This window comes from Schistocerca serialis, chromosome 2, assembly GCF_023864345.2.
Source record: "Schistocerca serialis cubense isolate TAMUIC-IGC-003099 chromosome 2, iqSchSeri2.2, whole genome shotgun sequence".
In the NCBI taxonomy this organism is placed as follows: Eukaryota; Metazoa; Arthropoda; class Insecta; order Orthoptera; family Acrididae; genus Schistocerca; species Schistocerca serialis.
In genome coordinates this window covers 1017022913-1017045256 of record NC_064639.1, presented here as the reverse complement: position 1 = coordinate 1017045256, position 22344 = coordinate 1017022913, and the positions used below count along the sequence as shown (strand labels likewise).

Here is a 22344-nt window from a genome sequence, read left to right as displayed (position 1 = left end):
GGAAGGTGATTGGTCAACTTTGATATATTAGGGAAAATTTTACAAAAGTGTAGCTCATCTATGATGAAGACCATGTACAGGACACTACTGTGACTCGTGAATGAGCCCACTTGAGAGTTTGGTGTCCCCACCAAATCGAATTAAAGGAAGAGATGAAAGTAATACAGAGGTAAGCTACTACATTTGCTACCCGCAGATTTGATCAACACATGAGTATTATGGAGGTGCTTCATAAACTCAAATGGGAATCCGTGGAGAAAAAGCATCACTCTTTTTGCAAAACATTATTTAGAAAATTTAGAAAACTGGCATTTGAAGCTCACTGCAGAACGATTCTACTGCCGGCAATATACAATTTGCTTAAGGACCAAGAAAATAAGACAGAGAAATTAGGACATGTGCAGAGGCATATAGACAATCATTTTTCCCTTGCTCTATTTCTGATTGGAACAGGAAAGGAATTCACTAGCAGTGGTACAAAGTATCCCCACCAAATCCCATACAGCAGCTTTTGGAGTATGTTTGTAGATGTACACGTAGATGTGCTTGTGTTCAACAAAACTGTTACTATAAATTTGTTTATTTGCTACATACATTTAAGTTAGTGCTGACTGCATTTAAAATAGGACCTTTTGAAGTCCATGCATACCTGTAGGCCTAAATCCACTACTTACACAGTGGAAAATATTTCAGTTTGTAGTTTCTCCGTAAGACTTTGCTAGAGCTCCACCATTTTCACTTTCTGACAAGATACAGGAACATTTCTATAGTAAACTGCTCACACATTGCCAGTGAGTTGATTGATTTTAATTAAACTTCCCATGAAATAAAACCACAGTTCAAGTTCAGAAAAAAAGAGAAAAATGGTTATGTTTCAAAACACCATAACAAACAGTTCCATAATAATGTGAAGAGTTTAGTTTTTATCAAGGAAATGCACAGAGCAAAGTAGCAGTCCAAGATCAGAACATTATGTCATGTCATCCTTTGCTTTACAATCATTAAAATGTTTTTCTGTTTGCTGAAATTGAACTGAAACATTACACACAAAATTAAAAGTTTTTAATTTTAATTAAACAATTAGGGGTCAGATATTAGACAGTCGACACATACTCAGCTAAAGAGGCAACAACATAAAAAGGGGAGGGAGGGAGGGAGGAAGGGAGAGGGAGAGGGGGAGAGAGAGAGAGAGAGAGAGAGAGAGAGAGAGAGAGAGAGAGAGAGAGAGAGTGAGTGTTAGTTTAGTAACAGGATGGTGTGTAAATTACATGACCTTACCATTAGCGAATTCCGGACAGCACTCTGGAGCTGTTGCACAGTTGTACAATAATAACCATCATATCCAGCTATGCCCATCATTTTATCATATCGAGCATTTACTGACAGAGCAGATGGTGGAGTCCTGCAAAATAAAATATGCCATAAGGTAATTACAAATGGGAAGCACTTTGAACACACTACTTAATAATTCAAAAACTTCAGCTACATATATGTAGTTATTGTTTTCACTGCAAATACAACACAGCAAGCTGAATAGTCCACAAAATCCATTTTAACCGCAATACAAAAGACGAGCAATCAATGTTTGCTTCCGTTTATGATATTGTAACAAATGAATGGAGGGAGTCAGTACGTAAATAACAACTTGTGTGCACCATAACCTACTGCTGCTATCGAGTTGTGTTAAAGTCATAAACAAGCCACTATCCAGTTCTTCATATATTGTCTATTGTAGTCACTAAGCGGACAACGTAAATGAGACCGACTGAAGCTTAAAAACATCAATATCCTGGTACAAAATTTGTAAACTCTGAATGTAAATGTCTTATTTGAAACAACTTTTATAACATAATTATCTTTACTGGATATAATCAACAAAAACTAAAACCAGATTTACCGTATGTTACCATGTACAAAATACACATTTCTCTGTTTCCAGGAGTTCTTATTTTAGAGCTTTATCCTACAAGTACTTTTTTGCATGCCACAAAGTGTGACAAATCAGCATCAAACTCTATTCAGTCTTTAACTTGTTACATATTACACTCAGTTATTTACTAAAAGTTTTACATACTACTGGAAAAAATCTCATTACAGATCCTTCCATTGGCCACCAGTTTTCCTGAATTCCAGAGACAGGAACTTGCACTTCAAATATCCTTTCACACTGCCGCCCTCCTGGACTCATCTATGTTTGCCTTCCAAATTCTCCTTGTTTTTTCCCCCTTTCATTCTTTTTAATTTCTTTTTTTAATTATTGCCCTGCCTCATTTTAATATATTTTTTTATTTCCATCTTCAGTACACACAATTACTATCTCCTATCGTCTTTGAGCTGAGACTTGCATAGTGTTTACACATCTATTCGTTTTAATTTTCTAGTCCCTCTGACATTTCCTTCACTGGAGTCAGTCCTCATACATATTCACCATAGCTACCCCTAAGTTGGGTTCCAAGTAAGCTGACTGCTCCCCCTTTCCTACTTCCCACATTTTTTTTTCTGTTTTTCCCCTACTCTTTTTTTTCATACTGCGGAAGATGCCTATGTTTCCAAAAGCTACAATTAATTATTTTCATTTATTGTTTGTGTTTTTACAGGCTGTACTTTCAGCTGAATATTCTAAAAGCAAGCAGTGGTCAGCTTTTTTGTCTTTTTATGAAATTAATAAATTTCTGAATGATATTTTTCTTTTTCTGTTAGATACTTACACTTTTGTAATTTCTCCAGCTTCCTGTAAGTCTTTGAAGAATTCTTTCTCAAACCCACCATATATTCCATTGTTATTTACAATTATTATTATCACTGGCAGTTTGTACCTGGGAATGATAATAAAAATAATGAGAGAAATGTGTATTAAACACCTAAGCTATCAGATTTTAAATACACCACAGGAAAGTCATCTCAGTTACACATTAAGACCAAGTACTTAACATGATTAGCACAATTGTTGGTCGAAACTATAACTGGTGGGATGTAGCATATACTCAAATAATTACTAACCTGAACATTGTTTCTATTTCCATCCCAGAAAAACCAAAAGCAGAATCTCCTTCAACACACACGACTCGTTTACTTGGTGAATTTGTTCTGCACCATAAGGCAGCAGCAATACCAAATCCCAGTCCTACACCCATTGTTCCAAATGTGCCTACAATACAATCACATCATAGCTATAAGCATACACTGAAATATCTACTGTATATAGTTCTGGAGCTGTTTAAATAAATTTTTAAGTATGAAGGTATTTTAAAAATAAATTATGGAGAACAACATGAGTATATTCACCAAACCATTCAACCAAATGTAGATGGGATAATGAGAAGAAAAGAGCCAAATAGAGAGCACCAGAAGAGTGTAAAGCGTGCGGCAATAAACAACAATGCAAAGTAAGTATGATTAGACAGTGAGGATTCCAAGAAGGCTGAGGTGGAAAGGAATAAACAAAGAGCAGGTCAAAGTGAAGAAGAGATGAGTGCACGAAACCAAGGAGGGAGAGGGAGAGAGAAAAGGCCAATAATAGGGAATTATGTGAAACAAAAAATCGAGGGGACAGTACATAAAAAGAGATACAACATATGATTAGATAGGACTGAACAACTTGAGTTACTGTTGAGAGTGATCTCTAGGCTGAAGGATAAATTCCCTTTCCTGAACTCTGGTTTGACATCCTCAATTATGTACACATTTGTATTTCACATGCTACAGGTCTTGCCACTGCACTACTGGAAGCAGTATGGCAAAAAGTATTGCCAGAGTTCTAATTAATCCTCCACAGTTTCCTTACATTTGCACGTATGGCGAAGGGTATACAGTTCACCAGCATCCCCATGTTACTTCACTTGTACGTGGTGCACTGGGACAACTGTTGGTATGCATAAGCCCAAACATGTGCAAGATGTATGTAGGAGAAGGTAATATGCATTTGGTCCCGTCTTGGAGTGTTAAGTTTTTTTTTTTTTTTTTTTTTTTTTTCTTTTTTTTTTTTGCATTAAAACTTTATTGTAAAACGTCCCATTTCAGTCTGAGTTGCATTTCCATGCTGCTCTCGTGATTTCTTTGCATTCTTTTATGCACATACTGGATAACAGTGGAGATAAACCACATATCTTTATGACTCCATTTGACATTCTTTCTCAAAGTCCTTCCTCATCTACAATGCCATTCTGGTTATTGTAGAACTGCAGAGCAATTTACCTATAATCTATCACTGCATTCTTTATCAATTTCAAAATTTTGTTTCACATTACTGAGTACCCTCACTATTCCTGTGAGGTCATCAACAGAGGTTTATAAACCACTATGTCTCTATAACCCCCCCCCCCCCCCATGAACCATGGATCTTGCCATTGGTGGGGAGGCTTGTAAGCCTCAGTGATACAGATAGCCGTAATGTAGGTGCAAACACAATGGAGGGGTATTCGTTGAGAGGCCAGACAAACATGAGGTTCCTGAAGAAGGGCAGCAGCCTTTTCAGTAGTTGCAGGGGCAACATTCTGGATGATTGACTGATCTGGCCTTGTAACACTAACCAAAACGGCCTTGTTGTGCTGATACTGCGAACGGCTGGAAGCAAGGAGAAACTACAGCTGTAACTTTTCCTGAGGACATGCAGCTTTACTGTATGGTTAAATGATGATAGCGTCCTCTTGGGTGAAATATTCTGGAGGTAAAATAGTCCCCCATTCGGATCTCCGGGCGGGAACTATTCAGGCTCTGAGCACTATGGGACTTAACATCTGTAGTCATCAGTCCCCTAGAACTTAGAACTACTTAAACCTAACTAACCTAAGGACATCATACACATCCACGCCCGAGGCAGAATTCGAACCTGCGAGCGTAGCAGTCGCGCGGTTCCGGACTGAGCGCCTAGAATTGCGAGACCACCGCGGCGGGACTACTCAGGAGGACGTCGTTATCAGGAGAAAGAAAACTGGCTTTCTATGGATCGGAGCATGGAATGTCAGATCCCTTAATTGGGCAGGTAGGTTAGAAAATTTAAAAAGGGAAATGGATGACGAAGAGGATGATGAAATGTATGATGAGATAAAAGTAAGTATTCAAATAGTGAAGGGAGACAAAAATTTAATAGTCATGGGTGGCTGGAATTTGATAGTAGGAAAAGGAAGAGAAGAAAACGTAGTAGGTGAATATGGAATGGGAGTAAGGAATGAAAGAGGAGTCCGCCTGGTAGAATTTTGCACAGAGCACAACTTAATCATAGCTAACACTTGGTTCAAGAATCATAAAAGAAGGTTGTATACATGGAAGAATACTGGATATACTAGAAGGTATCAGATAGATTATATAATGGTAAGACAGAGATTTAGGAACCAGGTTTTAAATTGTAAGACATTTCCAGGGGCAGATGTGGACTCTGACCACAATCTATTGGTTATGAACTGTAGATTAAAACTGAAGAAACTGCAAAAAGGTGGGAATTTAAGGATATGGGACCTGGATAAACTGAAAGAACCAGAGGTTGTACAGAGTTTCAGGGAGAGCATAAGGGAACAACTGACAGGAATGGGGGAAAGAAATTCAGTAGAAGAAGAATGGGTAGCTTTGAGGGATGAAGTAGTGAAGGCAGCATAGGAACAAGTAGGCAAAAAGACGAGGGCTAGTAGAAATCCTTGGGTAACAGAAGAAATATTGAATTTAATTGATGAAAGGAGAAAATATAAAAACGCAGTAAATGAAGCAGGCAAAAAGGAATACAAACGTCTCAAAAATGAGGTCGGTAGGAAGTGCAAAATGGCTAAGCAGGGATAGCTAGAGGACAAATGTAAGGATGTAGAGGCTTATCTCACAAGGGGTAAGATAGATACTGCCTACAGGAAAATTAAAGAGACATTTGGAGAAAAGAGAACCACTTGAATGAACATCAAGAGCTCAGATGGAAACCCAGTTCTAAGCAAAGAAGGGAAAGCAGAATGGTGGAAGTAGTATATAGAGGGTTTATACAAGGGCGATGTACTTGAGGACAATATTATGGAAATGGAAGAGGATGTAGATGAAGATGAAATGGGAGATAAGATACTGCGTGAAGAGTTTGACAGAGCACTGAAAGACCTGAGTTGAAACAAGGCACCAGGAGTAGACAACATTCCATTAGAACAACTGATGGCCTTGGGAGAGCCAGTCCTGACAAAACTCTACCATCTGGCGAGCAAGATGTATGAGACAGGCGAAATACCTTCAGACTTCAAGAAGAATATAATAATTCCAATCCCAAAGAAAGCAGGTGTTGACAGATGTGAATATTACTGAACTATCAGCTTAATAAGTCACAGCTGCAAAATACTAACATGAATTCTTTACAGACGAATGGAAAAACTGATAGAAGCCGACCTCGGGGAAGATCCGTTTGGATTCCGCAGAAATGTTGGAACACGTGAGCCAAAACTGACCCTACGACTAATCTTAGAAAATAGATTAAGGAAAGGCAAACCTACATTTCTAGCATTTGCAGACTTAGAGAAAGCTTTTGACAATGTTGACTGGAATACTCTCTTTCAAATTCTAAAGATGGCAGGGGTAGAATACAGGGAGCGAAAGGCTATGTACAATTTGTACAGAAACCAGATGGCAGTAATAAGAGTCAAGGGACATGAAAGGGAAGCAGCGGTTGGGAAGGGAGTGAGACAGGGTTGTAGGCTGTCCCCGATGTTATTCAATCTGTATATTGAGCAAGCAGTAAAGGAAACAAAAGAAAAGTTCGGAGTAGGTATTAAAATCCATGGAGAAGAAATAAAAACGTTGACGTTCGCTGATGACATTGTAATTCTTTCAGAAACAGCAAAGGACCTGGAAGAGCAGCTGAACGGAATGAACAGTGCCTTGAAAGGAGGATATAAGATGAACATCAACAAAACCAAAACAAGGATAATGGAATGTAGTCGAATTAAGTCAGGTGATGCTGAGGGGATTAGATTAGGGAATGAGACACTTAAAGTAGTAAAGGAGTTTTGCTATTTGGGTAGCAAAATAACTGATGATGGTCGAAGTAGAGAGGATATAAAATGTAGACTGGCAATGGCAAGGAAAGCGCTTCTGAAGAAGAGAAATTTGTTAACATCGATTATAGATTTAAGTGTCAGGAAGTCGTTTCTGAAAGTATTTGTATGGAGTGTAGCCATGTATGAAAGTGAAACATGGATGATAAATAGTTTGGACAAGAAGAGAATAGAAGCTTTTGAAATGTGGTGCTACAGAAGAATGCTGAAGATTAGATGGGTAGATCACATAACTAATCAGAAGGTTTTGAAAAGAATTGGAGAGAAGTGGAGTTTGTGGCGCAACTTGACAAGAAGAAGGGACCGGTTGGTAGGACATGTTCTGAGGCATGAAGGGATTACAAATTTAGCATTGGAGGGCAGCGTGGAGGGTAAAAATCGTAGAGGGAGACCAAGAGATGAATACACTAAGCAGATTCAGAAGGATGTAGGTTGCAGTAAGTACTGGGAGATGAAGAAGCTTGCACAGGATAGAGTAGCATGGAGAGCTGCATCAAACCAGTCTCAGGACTGAAGACAACAACAACACAAGAAAGAGATTTAGGAACTAGGTTTTAAATTGTAAGACATTTCCAGGGGCTGTGGACTCTGACCACAATCTATTAACTATGAACTGTAGATTAAAACTGAAGAAACTGCAAAAAGATGGGAATATAAGGAGGTGGAAACTGGATAAACTGACAGAACCAGAGGTTGAGGAGAGTTTCAGGGAGAGCATTAGGGAAGAATTGACTAGAATGGGGAAAAGAAATACAGTAGAAGAAGAATGGGTAGCTTTGAGAGATGAAATAGTGAAGGCAGCATTGGATCAAATAGGTAAAAAGACGAGGGCTAGTAGAAATCCTTGGGTAACAGAAGACACATTGAATTTAATTGATGAAAGGAGAAAATATAAAAATGCAGTAAATGAAGCAGGTGAAAAGGAATACAAACGTCTCAAAAATGAGATTGACAGGGAGTGCAAAATGGCCAAGCAGGGATGGCTATAGGACAAATGTAGGGATGTAGAGGCATATATCACTAGGGGTAAGATAGATACTGCCTACAGGAAAATTAAAGAGACCTTTGGAGAAAAGAGAACCACTTGTATGAATATCAAGAGCTCAGACGGAAACCCAGTTCTAAGCAAAGAAGGGAAAGCAGAAAGGTGGAAGTAGTATATAGAGGGTCTATACAAGGGCGATGTACTTGAGGACAATATTATGGAAATGGAAGAGGATGTAGATGAAGATGAAATGGGAGATACAATACTGCGTGAAGAGTTTGACAGAGCACTGAAAGACCTGAGTTGAAACAAGGCCCCGGGAGTAGACAGCATTCCATTAGAACTACTAACGACCTTGGGAGAGCCAGTCCTGACAAAACTCTACCATCTGGTGAGCAAGATGGACGAGACAGGTGAAATACCCTCAGACTTCAAGAAGAATATAATAATTCCAATCCCAAAGAAAGCAGGTGTTGACAGATGTGAAAATTACCAAACTATCAGTTTAAAATACTAACACAAATTCTTTACAGATGAATGGAAAAACTGTTAGAAGCCGACCTCGGGGAAGATCAGTTTGGATTCCATAGAAAACTTGGAACATGAGGCAATACTAACCCTACGACTTATCATAGAAGGAAAATTAAGAAAAGGCAAACCTCTGTTTCTAGCATTTGAAGACTTGGAGAAAACATTTGGCAATGTTGTTGGGAATACTCTCTTTCAAATTCTGAAGGAGGCAGGGATCAAATACAGGGAGCAAAAGGCTATTTACAATTTGTACAGGAACCAGATGACAGTTATAAGAGTAGAGGGGCATGAAAGGGAAGCAGTGGTTGGGAAGGGAGTGAGACAGGGTTGTGGCCTATCCCCAATGTTATTCAATCTGTATATTGAGCAAGCAGTAAAGGAAACAAAAGAAAAATTCGGAGTAGGAATTAAAATCCATGGAGAAGAAATGAAAACTTTGAGGTTCACCTATGACATTGTGATTCTGTTAGAGACAGCAAAGGACCTGAAAGATCAGCTGAACAGAATGGACATTGTCTTGAAAGGAGGACATAGGGTGAACACCAACAAAAGCAAAACAAGGATAATGGAATGTAGTCGAATTAAATTGGGTGATGCTGATGGGATTAGATTAGGAAATGAGACACAAAGTAGTAAATGAGTTTTGCTATTTGGGGAGCAAAATAACTGATAATGATAAAAGTAGAGAGGATATAAAATGTAGACTGGCAATGGCAAGGAAAGCGTTTCTGAAGAAGAGAAATTTGTTAACATTGAGTATAGATTTTTAAGTGTCAGGAAGTCGTTTCTGAAAGTATTTGTATGGAGTGTAGCCATGTATGAAAGTGAAACGTGGATGATAAATAGTTTAGACAAGCAGAGAATAGAAGCTTTTGAAATGTGGTGCTACAGAAGAATTCTGATGATTAGATGGGTGGATAACATAACTAATGAGGAGGTATTGAATAGAATTAGGGAGAAGAGAAATTTGTGGCACAACTTGACTAGAAGAAGGGATTGGTTGGTAGGACATGTTCTGAGGCATCAAGGGATCACCAATTTAGTATTGGAGGGCAGCGTGAAGGGTAAAAATCGTAGAAGGGGACCAAGAGATGAATACCCTTAGCAGATTCAGAAGAATGTAAGTTGCAGCAGATACTTGGAGATGAAGAAACTTGCACAGGATAGAACAGCATGGAGAGCTGCATCAAACCAGTCTCTGGACTGAAGACCACAACAACATGTCTTTATAATGTGATTATTACCTCAGATATTCCACTGAATTGCTGGTCAAGAGAATGTTTATTAGATGTGTTTGATCCAACTCTAAGGGCATTTTTCTCATCATGTACAGAGCACAAATAATTTGGTTTTTTAAACTTTAGTAATTAGTATTTAATTTAGTAACTAAACTTTAGTTATTAGTAATAGTAATAAACATTTAGTAATTCTTGAAGGATATTACCAGTTTCTGGAACTTATGATCTTTTAGCCCCTTCAGCACTCTGTTATAGTCCTCTCTTAGTAGGTGTGGATAATGCTCATCATCATCATCATCATCTACACTAATCACATTTTGTAGAACATTTACATACAAATCTTTTGAAACTTCATTTTCTCTACACACCACTAATTTTCCTTTTCCACTGATCTTCATGTGTTGTTATTCTGCATAGTGTAATAATATAGTGCTTGGTCATATGCTGCATAAACAAATAAGTAAATAAATAAAGTAGTAAATAAATAAATAAATCTGTTCCCCTTTTTTTGTATTCTTACTAAAAGCTTTCCTTTAAATTGGTTATTCTATGATTGTCCTGCATTAGTTTTTGTCATGTTTTCATCAATCTCTGCAAAAATTTATTTTGAAAACTATTCTTCTTGTACCTTTTTCATGTCTTTATTTGTTGCATTTCTATAATGCTGCTTAACAGATTGTCAACATGCTGTTTATTATTTTCTCCTTTCTTTCAGCATGTTGAGGATTTTTTATGGTTTCCACATATTGTACAGTAATGTGTCCTCCTACAGTGTGCACGAATTGAGGGGCTGCTAGATACACAGCCAGCTGGGGAAGCATGGAGAGAGTGGCAGTGGTGTGTGGTTGCTCAGAGCACTGTGCGGGAAATTCAATGTGCTGGAGAGGAAGTGCAGTTTTAAACTGAAGCCTACGCTCACATTTTTTGTAAATACTAAGTGGGGCCCTCCCACAATTGCATGCTGACCATTCAGAAAGAGCTACCGTCACCTCTGCTTTTGTCAGTATCTAAAAAGATTTCCACTGAAAATGCAGCAATTTATTTGTGCCTGCTTTGTTAACCATTTGTAACTTTCAGAGAAACATCATTAATGGCGACTTTTGAGTAAAACCTACACATTTTTCTGGCTGCCATTTTAATATTTACTTCTTTTGTCAAAACACTGCTGAGTTTACACAGTCTCACCTCACTAACATATTGTGCAGGCACAACTGCGAGAGAATTCTGAAACAGTGGTTTATTAAGTTTATTAACTGAGGAACAGAGCAAAAGCAAGGTCAGTAGCCTATGAAAAAGCAGATTCTCATCCACAAGACGTGTAATGTCTTCACTTATGTTGTTCCAAAACCCACAGTATTTCTTGTTTCACCAGCTATCAATGGCCCTTAAAAATTACATTCTTTCACTGAATTAATCTGTAGTTATTGGAATAATACAGTTTTACATAATAACACTATTGTGAAATACTCTCCTTTTTGCACGCTCTCATTTGCTAACATCTCGTTTCGATATCTGAAACAGTTTATGACATATGAGGGATGTTGTAGACATTTCACTTTGGCTGTATCACTGGCACAGTGCAATCACAAATGAGTGCGCTACATCAGATCAAATTTCTCAAGATCGATGATAGTACGTATCTCTACCCAAGTCTAAAGAAAAACTCAATACATTAGCTAAATTTCATACACAGCAACATATTTTGTAATATGCACCAAATGCAAAATTATAGCTATCTCTATTTTACATTGCACATTTTTCTGAATTTCACGCAGTGTCTTACTTTCATGTAAATATCACAATAACTATGGCCATTAACGATGATGGGCACATCATCATCATCATGGACCTGACAAATACAGCTATAAGTAAAACAAAAATGATTTTTTTTACCTAATAGTTTCTGTAAAATTGTTTGAGACAAATCACAGGGTCCACACCTTGATTCTATTATCACTGACCCACCAAAAGGTGGATAACCCTTATCTGCCTTCCCTCATGAACAAACTAATGAACTCACCCAGTGCTTTGGACGAAAACTGGTCACTGTGCATTGGCCACGATATCCTGTGCAAGCTATACCTGAACCATTTCCAATGTCTTAAACTCACTTCCTTTAAACAGTTTCCATTTCCCGAAGGTTCTTGATGGAAATGAACCATATATTTTACAGTATGAAAATGGCATGTGGTGACTCCTTCCATTTACCTCCATTTGTAGCAGCATGGCAGCCCAGCCTGGGCTGACTGAAAACCAGTGATTTGAAAAGCTCCTGCCTATCAAGCTAACTCTGCACCTCCCCAGCACCCGCACTGCTCACTTCCACCGCAGGTAGGCCTTAGACTGCCATGCTTTCCAGGGATCAAGCATGCCGAACTGTCACTCAACCAGCCTGTGCTTTTGCTTTGATGAGGCAGTATCTTTCAGCTGTGTTCTCAACAACTGATCCCACGCAACACCATGTGGCTCACATCATCAGCTACCACACTTTACTGGAGTTCACACTGACAGCAGGATTTCGCACCCTGCCCAGTTTCTGCATTCCTCTGTGTTCCAGTCAACGAGAGAAGAGCCACCATGTCTTCTGTGCTGCCTTCCCCATCTGTCCCCCCTCGAGAGGCGTTCCTTAACTACGGCTGTACTGAGTATGAGGCCAGATACCCAGTTCATCTCCCACAGTATCAGCATCTGGATTACATTGTGGAGTGGAGTGTACTTTAGTGGGTGAAGTTCAGTGAGTGCCAGGCAGGTTTATTACCATTTCATTCCTGGTCATTTTGGCAGCTCTTTACCACCAAGCACATCACCAAAACGAGTTTTCTCTCTAAATGGCTCTGAGCACTATGGGACTCAACTGCTGAGGTCATTAGTCCCCTAGAACTTAGAATTAGTTAAACCTAACCAACCTAAGGACATCACAAACATCCATGCCCGAGGCAGGATTCGAACCTACGACCGTAGCGGCCTCGCGGTTCCAGACTGCAGCAGCTTTAACCGCACGGCCACTTCGGCTGGCTCTCTCTAAATGTCCTGGCTACCTTGACTGCCAGTCAAGTCTGTCTCACTATTGAACTTTCTCCTGTTTTTGCCCATGGACACACAAGACTTGGGAATGGACATTGTACATCTACATCTACATCTACATCTATACTCCGCGAGCCACCTTACGGTGTGTGGCGGAGGGTACTTATTGTACCACTATCTGATCCCCCCTTCCCTGTTCCATTCACGAATTGTGCGTGGAAAGAACGACTGCTTGTAAGTCTCCGTATTTGCTCTAATTTCTCGGATCTTTTCGTTGTGATCATTACGCGAGATATATGTGGGCGGTAGTAATATGTTGCCCATCTCTTCCTGGAATGTGCTCTCTCGTAATTTCGATAATAAACCTCTCCGTACTGCGTAACGCCTTTCTTGAAGTGTCCGCCACTGGAGCTTGTTCAGCATCTCCGTAACGCTCTCGCGCTGACTAAATGTCCCCATGACGAATCGCGCTGCTTTTCGCTGGATCATGTCTATCTCTTCTATTAATCCAACCTGGTAAGGGTCCCATACTGATGAGCAATACTCAAGAATCGGACGAACAAGCGTTTTGTAAGCTACTTCTTTCGTCGATGAGTCACATTTTCTTAGAATTCTTCCTATGAATCTCAACCTGGCGCCTGCTTTTCCCACTATTTGTTTTATGTGATCATTCCACTTCAGATCGCTCCGGATAGTAACTCCTAAGTATTTTACGGTCGTTACCGCTTCCAATGATTTACCACCTATGGCATAATCGTACTGGAATGGATTTCTGCCCCTATGTATGCGCATTATATTACATTTATCTACGTTTAGGGAAAGCTGCCAGCTGTCGCACCATGCATTAATCCTCTGCAGGTCCTCCTGGAGTACGTACGAGTCTTCTGATGTTGCTACTTTCTTGTAGACAACCGTGTCATCTGCAAATAGCCTCACGGAGCTACCGATGTTGTCAACTAAGTCATTTATGTATATTGTAAACAATAAAGGTCCTATCACGCTTCCCTGCGGTACTCCCGAAATTACCTCTACATCTGCAGATTTTGAACCGTTAAGAATGACATGTTGTGTTCTTTCTTCTAGGAAATCCTGAATCCAATCACAAACCTGGTCCGATATTCCGTAAGCTCGTATTTTTTTCACTAAACGTAAGTGCGGAACCGTATCAAATGCCTTCCTGAAGTCCAGGAATACGGCATCAATCTGCTCGCCAGTGTCTACGGCACTGTGAATTTCTTGGGCAAATAGGGCGAGCTGAGTTTCACATGATCTCTGTTTGCGGAATCCATGTTGGTTATGATGAAGGAGATTTGTATTATCTAAGAACGTCATAATACGAGAACACAAAACATGTTCCATTATTCTACAACAGATTGACGTAAGCGAAATAGGCCTATAATTATTCGCATCTGATTTATGACCCTTCTTGAAAATGGGAACGACCTGCGCTTTCTTCCAGTCGCTAGGTACTTTACGTTCTTCCAGCGATCTACGATAAATTGCTGATAGAAAGGGGGCAAGTTCTTTAGCATAATCACTGTAGAATCTTAAGGGTATCTCGTCTGGTCCGGATGCTTTTCCGCTACTAAGTGATAGCAGTTGTTTTTCAATTCCGATATCGTTTATTTCAATATTTTCCATTTTGGCGTCCGTGCGACGGCTGAAGTCAGGGACCGTGTTACGATTTTCCGCAGTGAAACAGTTTCGGAACACTGAATTCAGTATTTCTGCCTTTCTTCGGTCGTCCTCTGTTTCGGTTCCATCGTGGTCAACGAGTGACTGAATAGGGGATTTAGATCCGCTTACCGATTTTACATATGACCAAAACTTTTTAGGGTTCTTGTTTAGATTGTTTGCCAATGTTTTATGTTCGAATTCGTTGAATGCTTCTCTCATTGCTCTCTTTACGCTCTTTTTCGCTTCGTTCAGCTTTTCCTTATCAGCTATGATTCGACTACTCTTAAACCTATGATGAAGCTTTCTTTGTTTCCGTAGTACCTTTCGTACATGATTGTTATACCACGGTGGATCTTTCCCCTCGCTTTGGACCTTAGTCGGTACGAACTTATCTAAGGCGTACTGGACGATGTTTCTGAATTTTTTCCATTTTTGTTCCACATCCTCTTCCTCAGAAATGAACGTTTGATGGTGGTCACTCAGATATTCTGCGATTTGTGCCCTATCACTCTTGTTAAGCAAATATATTTTCCTTCCTTTCTTGGCATTTCTTATTACACTTGTAGTCATTGATGCAACCACTGACTTATGATCACTGATACCCTCTTCTACATTCACGGAGTCGAAAAGTTCCGGTCTATTTGTTGCTATGAGGTCTAAAACGTTAGCTTCATGAGTTGGTTCTCTAACTATCTGCTCGAAGTAATTCTCGGACAAGGCAGTCAGGATAATGTCACAAGAGTCTCTGTCCCTGGCTCCAGTTCTGATTGTGTGACTATCCCATTCTATACCTGGTAGATTGAAGTCTCCCCCAATTACAATAGTATGATCACGAAACTTCTTCACGACGTTCTGCAGGTTCTCTCTGAGGCGCTCAACTACTACGGTTGCTGATGCAGGTGGTCTATAGAAGCATCCGACTATCATATCTGACCCACCTTTGATACTTAACTTAACCCAGATTATTTCACATTCGCATTCGCTAATAACTTCACTGGATATTATTGAATTCTTTACTGCTATAAATACTCCTCCACCATTGGCGTTTATCCTATCCTTGCGGTATATATTCCATTCTGTGTCTAGGATTTCGTTACTGTTCACTTCCGGTTTTAACCAACTTTCCGTTCCTAATACTATATGCGCACTATTTCCTTCAATAAGAGATACTATTTCAGGAACCTTGCCCTGGATACTCCTGCAGTTTACCAATATTACGTTAACTTTTCCTGTTTTTGGTCTCTGAGGACGGACATTCTTTATCAACGATGATAATGTCCTCTCTGGTAAGCCGTCAGGTATTTTATCGTTTCGCCCAAGGGGGGGTCCCTCTAACCTAAAAAACCCCCGTGTGCACGCCACACGTACTCTGCTGGGGCCCTACAGTTCTCCACCCAATAACGGAGGTCGATGAATTTGCAACCATTATATTCGCAGAGTCATCTGAGCCTCTGGTTTAGACCCTCCACACGGCTCCAAACCAGAGGACCGCGATCGACTCTGGGCACTATGCTGCAGATATTAAGCTCAGCTTGCACTCCGCGTGCGATGCTGGTTGTCTTCACCAAATCAGCCAGCCGCCGGAAGGAACCAAGGATGGCCTCAGAACCCAAGCGGCAGGCGTCATTCGTTCCGACATGTGCTACTATCTGCAGCCGGTCACACCCAGTGCGTTCAATAGCTGCCGGAAGGGCCTCCTCCACATTACGGACGAGACCCCCCGGCAAGCACACCGAGTGCACACTGGCATTCTTCCCCGACCTACCCGCTATTTTCCTGAGGGGCTCCATAACCCGCCTAACGTTGGAGCTCCCTATAACTAATAGGCCCGCCCTCTGTGACTGTCGGGACCTTGCCGGAGAATCGGCCACTGGCCCAACAGGCGAGGCACCCTGTGGTGGCTCGGAAACGATGTCATCACCACTAGGAAGCACCCCGTACCTGTTGGAAAGGGGTAAGGCAGCTGCCACGCGGCCAGATCCCACCTTCGCCTTTCGGCCAGGCACGCGCGAGCCCACCACTGTCCGCCATTCACCCTGGAGTGATGGCTGACCGGTAAGATGCTCACTGCCGGAAGACGCAGCGACATCAGGGGTTCCATGTGATTCCAAGGCCACCGAAGTAGGCATAGGTCTCACCACAGTAGCCCCAACGCCACTACGAGCCGACGCCTGCGCCTCGAGCTCGATGAGCCTAACAGACAAAGCCTCCACCTGCCCCCGAAGAGTGGCCAATTCTCCTTGCGTCCGCTCACAACAACCACAGCCCCTACACATGACTATGTTTACCCTACTCTATACGGTGACAAATTCCCAAGATAATCTTCTGATGAGCTACTCTGATAATCAAGAAACACTCACTGAAATACGAGACGCGAAAACTACGCTAGGTTTTCCCAGAAAAACTATTTAAAAGCTAAGCGCAGCAAATAAGTACAAAAACGCTTTATACAAACAGTACTCGCTGCTGCTGGTGCTGTCGCTCTGGCTGTCACAAGACAACTGCTGATTCAGGTGACTAGTGGCTAACGGCCGCGAAACAAACAAAAGACGGTTTTAGGGCGCTTTCTGTTCTAAACGATCAAGAAAACACTAAGAAATCTAACACGAAAACTACGTACAGTTTTATCAAGAACTGTTAGTTACTATGCAGAGCAGATAAACACAAATAGAACCCCTTCCTTAGTGGAAGGTCGTAAACAAAATGCAAAATAAACGCTTTATACAAACAGTACTCGCTGCTGCTGTCGCTCTGGCTGTCACAAGACAACTGCTGATTCAGGTGACTAGTGGCTAACGGCCGCGAAACAAACAAAAGACGGTTTTAGGGCGCTTTCTGTTCTAAACGATCAAGAAAACACTAAGAAATCTAACACGAAAACTACGTACAGTTTTATCAAGAACTGTTAGTTACTATGCAGAGCAAAACACTGTGTTAATGTCTCCCTTCTCAGCACTTGTCTTCTCGCGCCACCAGACGACGTCAAAGAAAATACTGTAAACTGTATCATAGTTCGCCCTGTTCCAAGACACTGCCATGACTGAGGACCCCCTTGATGAAGAGGTTGCAACCCATGAAATTTTGTTGTTGTAGTTAGCTTTCAGAAATAAATATCTCTCAAACCAGCTCACATACCTCTTGCAATACACCTCATTGTTTATTGTTGTCCTTACTGATTAGCATATCTTAGGGGCACAGAAGGAAACCTTTAAATAATTCCTTCAGGCATCAAAGATGAGGTTGCTGTACATCATCCGATGCACACAAAAATGATAAAAATGTGTCATGGCTGTCGAAACATGTAATTCACAAAGGTTGTTAAAACACATCTGGAAATTTTACCTTGTGAATCCAATCAAATAATTGAATTCTAGCTCATTTATCAAACTACAGTGCATTCCCAACAATTAACATCTTGTCACAAAGACAGGATTATACCTAAGTTTTCTTCAGTTTGATTTAAGTGATGGATAGCAAACACAACTTATAGAGTTGTTTGCCCCCCTTTTTTCCCTTCAGGTTCTGTTGCATCATGTGAATGCAATCCTAATAAAAAAATTACACAAAATTCCTAGAAATGACAACAGTGATGCAGTATTACAGAATTAGTGACATGAATAAGGAGTTAACAATAATTGTAACAGTATTCAATACATACCAGCATCCAACCTGTGCCTCGGAAGAATGTTGGAAAGAACTGATCTTCCTATATCCATTGTGTTGGCACCTTCACTCACAATGATGCAGTCTGAAAGTCACAAAGAAATTCAAGATTTTAGTTTTGATTATACATATATGGACCTCACTATTTATGGGGAGGCTTTTGTGCCTCAGCGATACAGATAGCCATACCATAGGTGCAACCACAATGGAGGGGTATCTGTTGAGAGACCAGCAAACATGTGGTTCCTGAAGGACAGCAGCCTGGTCTGACCTTTTAACATCAACCAAACTGGCCTTGCTGTGCTGATACCATGAATGGCTGAATGCAGTGGAAACTACAGCTGTAACTTTCCTGAGGGCATGCAGCTCTACAGTATGGTTAAATGATTACGGTATCCTCTTGGTAAAATATTTCAGAAGTAAAATAGCCCCCATTTGGATATCCAAACAGGGACAACTCAGAAGGATGTCATCATCACGAGAAACACAAATGGTGTTCTACAAATTGGAGCGTAGAAGGTTAGATCTCTTGATCACACAGGTCAGTTAGAAAATTTATAAGGGAAATGGGTAGGTTGAAATTAGATATAGTGGAAATTACTGAAGTTTGTTGGTAGGAGGAATAAGACTTCTGGTCAGGTGAATAAATGGTTATAAATACAAAATCAAGCAGGGGTAATGGAAGAATAGGTTTAATAATGAATGGGAAAATAAGAATGTGGGTAAGCTGCTATGAACAACATAATGAACAGATTATTGCAGCCAAGACAGACACAAAGCCCATACCGATCACAGTAGTACAAGTTTATATGCCAACTAGCTCTGAGGATGATGAAGAGATTGAAGAAATGTATCAGATAAAAGAAATTACTCAGATAGTTACGGGAGATGAAAATTTAATTGTGATGGGGGACTGGAATTAGACAATGGGAAATAGGAGGGAAAGAAAAAAAATAATAGGCGAGTATGGACTGGGGGAATGAATTGAGGGAGGAAGCTGCCTGGTAGAATTTTGCACAGACCATAATTTAATCATCACTGACACTTGGTTTAAAAATCATGAAAGAAGGTTGTGTATGTGGAAGAGACCTGGAGGCATTGGAAGGTTTCACATTGATTATATACTGGTAAGACAGAGATTTTGGAATCTGATTTTAAAATGTAAGACATTACCAGGGGCAAATGAGGACTCTGACCATGATTTACTGGTTATGAACTGTAAATTAAAGCTGAAGAAATTGCAAAAAAGTAGGAAATTAAGGAGATGTGACCTGGATAAATTGAAAGAACCGGAGGTTGTTGAGTGTTTCAGAGGGAGAATTAGGGTACAATTGACAACAACAGGGGAAAGGAGTACAGTAGATGATGAATGTGTAGCTTTGAGAGATGAAATAGGGATGGCAGCAGAGAATCAAATAGATAAAAATACAAAGCCTAGTAGAAATACTTGGATAACACAGGAAATATAGAATTTAACTGATGAAAGGAGAAAATATATGAATGTAGTAAATTAAGCAGGTGAAAGGGAGTACAAATGTTTAAACAATGAGACTGACAGGAGGTGCAAAATGGCTAAAAAGGAATGGCTAGAGGACAAATGTAATGATTTAGAAGCATATATCACTAGGAGAAAGATTGTTTCCACCTACAGGAAAATTACAGACACCTTTGGAGAAACGAGAACCAGCTATATGAATATCAAGAGCTCAGATGGAAAACTAGTCTTAAGCAAAGAAGGGAAAGCTGAAAGGAGTATATAGAGCAGGCCTGGCAAACCATGGCTCATGAGTCATGCCCCTCCAGTGAGTGCTTTGCCCTCCAACTCAACTTGAGTGGTGACATCACGGCCCTAACACAACCACGCCGCATGACTGTCAGCTGTCGTGCATCATAAGCTCTACATCAACTCCCGAAATGCAAACACTGAAAGACATAATTGGGAATTGTGTTTCATTCATCTCATGAGGTACATTTGCAATCCATTTGGTTTGAGTACACGAGACATGTCAAAAATTTATAATACAGTTACAATGATTTTTACATTAACAAACAATAACACTAAAAGGATATTTCTTGGAATATATAACACATTTTATCCAGCTCAAATTTCCAGTTTGTCCTGCATGAATTCATCCACTGAGTAATAACACTTCAGTGTTAGTATTTCATATACCTTTCTTTTGAGTGAACCTAAATTCATCTGCATCAACTTGTTGCCTTTTAATTTATTGCAAATACATAAACTACTAAACATTGATTTTTATTTAGTTATTTGTCTTCAACTATTGTACTTACATAATGAGATATTTAAATGTTTAAGTTACATTTATTGTTGGTCTTGACAAGTTCTACAATTCGATTTCAATTTGTGTCGTAGTGAAATGGAGTTTATGTTCGAACGATTCATTCGAGATTTCATTACATTGAGCAGATTTAATGTATTTCATTGAAGAAAATGTACTTTCACGAACATACGTTGACCATAAAAAGAGATTTTATTTGAAGAGTTAAGTCTGTGATTTTTGGGTATCAATCTTGTGGCATAGTTACAAAATTTCAGGATCTGTTTCTGTTCTGGACAGCATGATTGCATCATTTTGTAGCTTGCAAACTTCTTCTTGAACAAAACTAACATTCACTGGATTATGAAACAACATGACATCCAGCTATATAAAACAAAAAAACCCTATCAAACTCATAGGAGGCTTCCCCAATAATGGAAGTAAAACTTGAAAATCTTACTCTCGTGTATTCTTGTTTCAGTCCATTGCAATTCTGGAAATAACACAAATTTCCCTTATTTAACTGTAATTTAAACAACATAAGTTTACAGCAGAATACATTAATATCTATGTGTGTTTCCTTCTTTGCAGATGTAAGTTGAAATTACGTAAATGATTTCTAAAATCTGTTGTAAATGTTGCTTCTGATAAAAAGAAAATGTTACTCAGTCAGCTCAGATTTTACTTCTCCAGTCAGAAACTTGAAAAAGTTATATTACTATATTAAGTGCAAAAAAACTAGTTACACATTTTTCTGCACTCACTCAAATTTTGGAAACGACTTCTGAAAATTGTTTAAATTTTCCTTGTGTTAGAGTCCAATTTCCTCAACATACTGTATTTGTAATTTGTGTTAGGTCTTTCATTGCAGTCATCATCCTGACTTTTCCTATAATTGACTAATGAAACCATTTTACCATCAGTAAAAATTACAGAGCTTTTTTTAAACCCACGAAGTTTGTCAACACAACTTTTAACTGCTTTAAAATATCCAGACCCATTGTTCTAAAGTGAGTAACTCTTCATGTACTCAAAGTCATCATTTATTACACAAAAAATTAGTATTTGACTAAAATCTGTTCAATCAGAACTTGTGTCTAAGCACACAAAACATAGTACCAACATTTTGCAACTAAATTATTGTTTCTTTTTTATGTTATGCACCATACCATGAATTCAGTATAAAGTGGCAGAGCAGCTGTTTCAAAATGTACAGCAGCTTCATTGAAACTAAACACTTTTGCCATTTCTACTGCATATTATTTTATGAGTAGGCCATTACTGATGCATTTCTGAGCCTTAGCTAATTTTAAGCATGAGACATATGATGCAGTGGAACTCTGTTCTTTAAGATTCAATGGTTCAATCAACTCTTGTACCTCTTTTTTTATGTTACTGACAGAAGGGCATTGTTGTCATGAGAGTGGCATCTGTCTGTTGCTTCAAGGAGGGAAGAGAAATGTCAAGCAAGATTATTACCTTTGTTTTGATTTAAGCATTTTGTACGTGTTACACATTGAGGTTTCTCAACAGAATTGTGTAGGAAAAAGTCATTAATCTCTCATTTCTCATGAAAAATGCACCGTTCAGTATTCTTCATTTTCTACATTCTTAAGAACCATAATAGCCTTAGAAATAACCAGAATGAAACTAGAATGGTAAAATAACTAGGATGAAACTAGAAAGGTAAAATAACCAGGATGAAACTAGAATGGTAGCTACATCAATAAACACAATGACAACTAATGATAGCGCAATATTAAGGACAATAGACCTGAACAAAATGCCTAGAGTAAGTGGACTAGTGAAACAGTGATGCCTTTCCAACGTTGAAAATACATTGTCCCACGTGATTACCGATAAACAAATGAACCAATGGCTGCGGCTATGCCGTGATGACAGCGCTCGAGGAGAGCTGAAGGGAAACATCT

General features: G+C 39.6%; 1 protein-coding gene across 2 annotated transcripts in view; it reads right to left on the bottom strand.

Moving 5' to 3' along the window:
• LOC126458430 (2-hydroxyacyl-CoA lyase 1) overlaps positions 1-22344 on the bottom strand; it is a 129830-nt gene that overhangs the window by 5335 nt on the left and 102151 nt on the right. For both annotated transcript variants that reach the window (XM_050095483.1, XM_050095484.1), the window contains exons 8-11: positions 18127-18216; positions 3001-3148; positions 2709-2816; positions 1279-1402 (exon numbers count right to left, since the gene is read on the bottom strand). In XM_050095483.1, coding sequence (XP_049951440.1) covers positions 1279-1402; positions 2709-2816; positions 3001-3148; positions 18127-18216 — 470 coding nt within the window. The remainder of the gene's footprint in view (positions 1-1278; positions 1403-2708; positions 2817-3000; positions 3149-18126; positions 18217-22344) is intronic.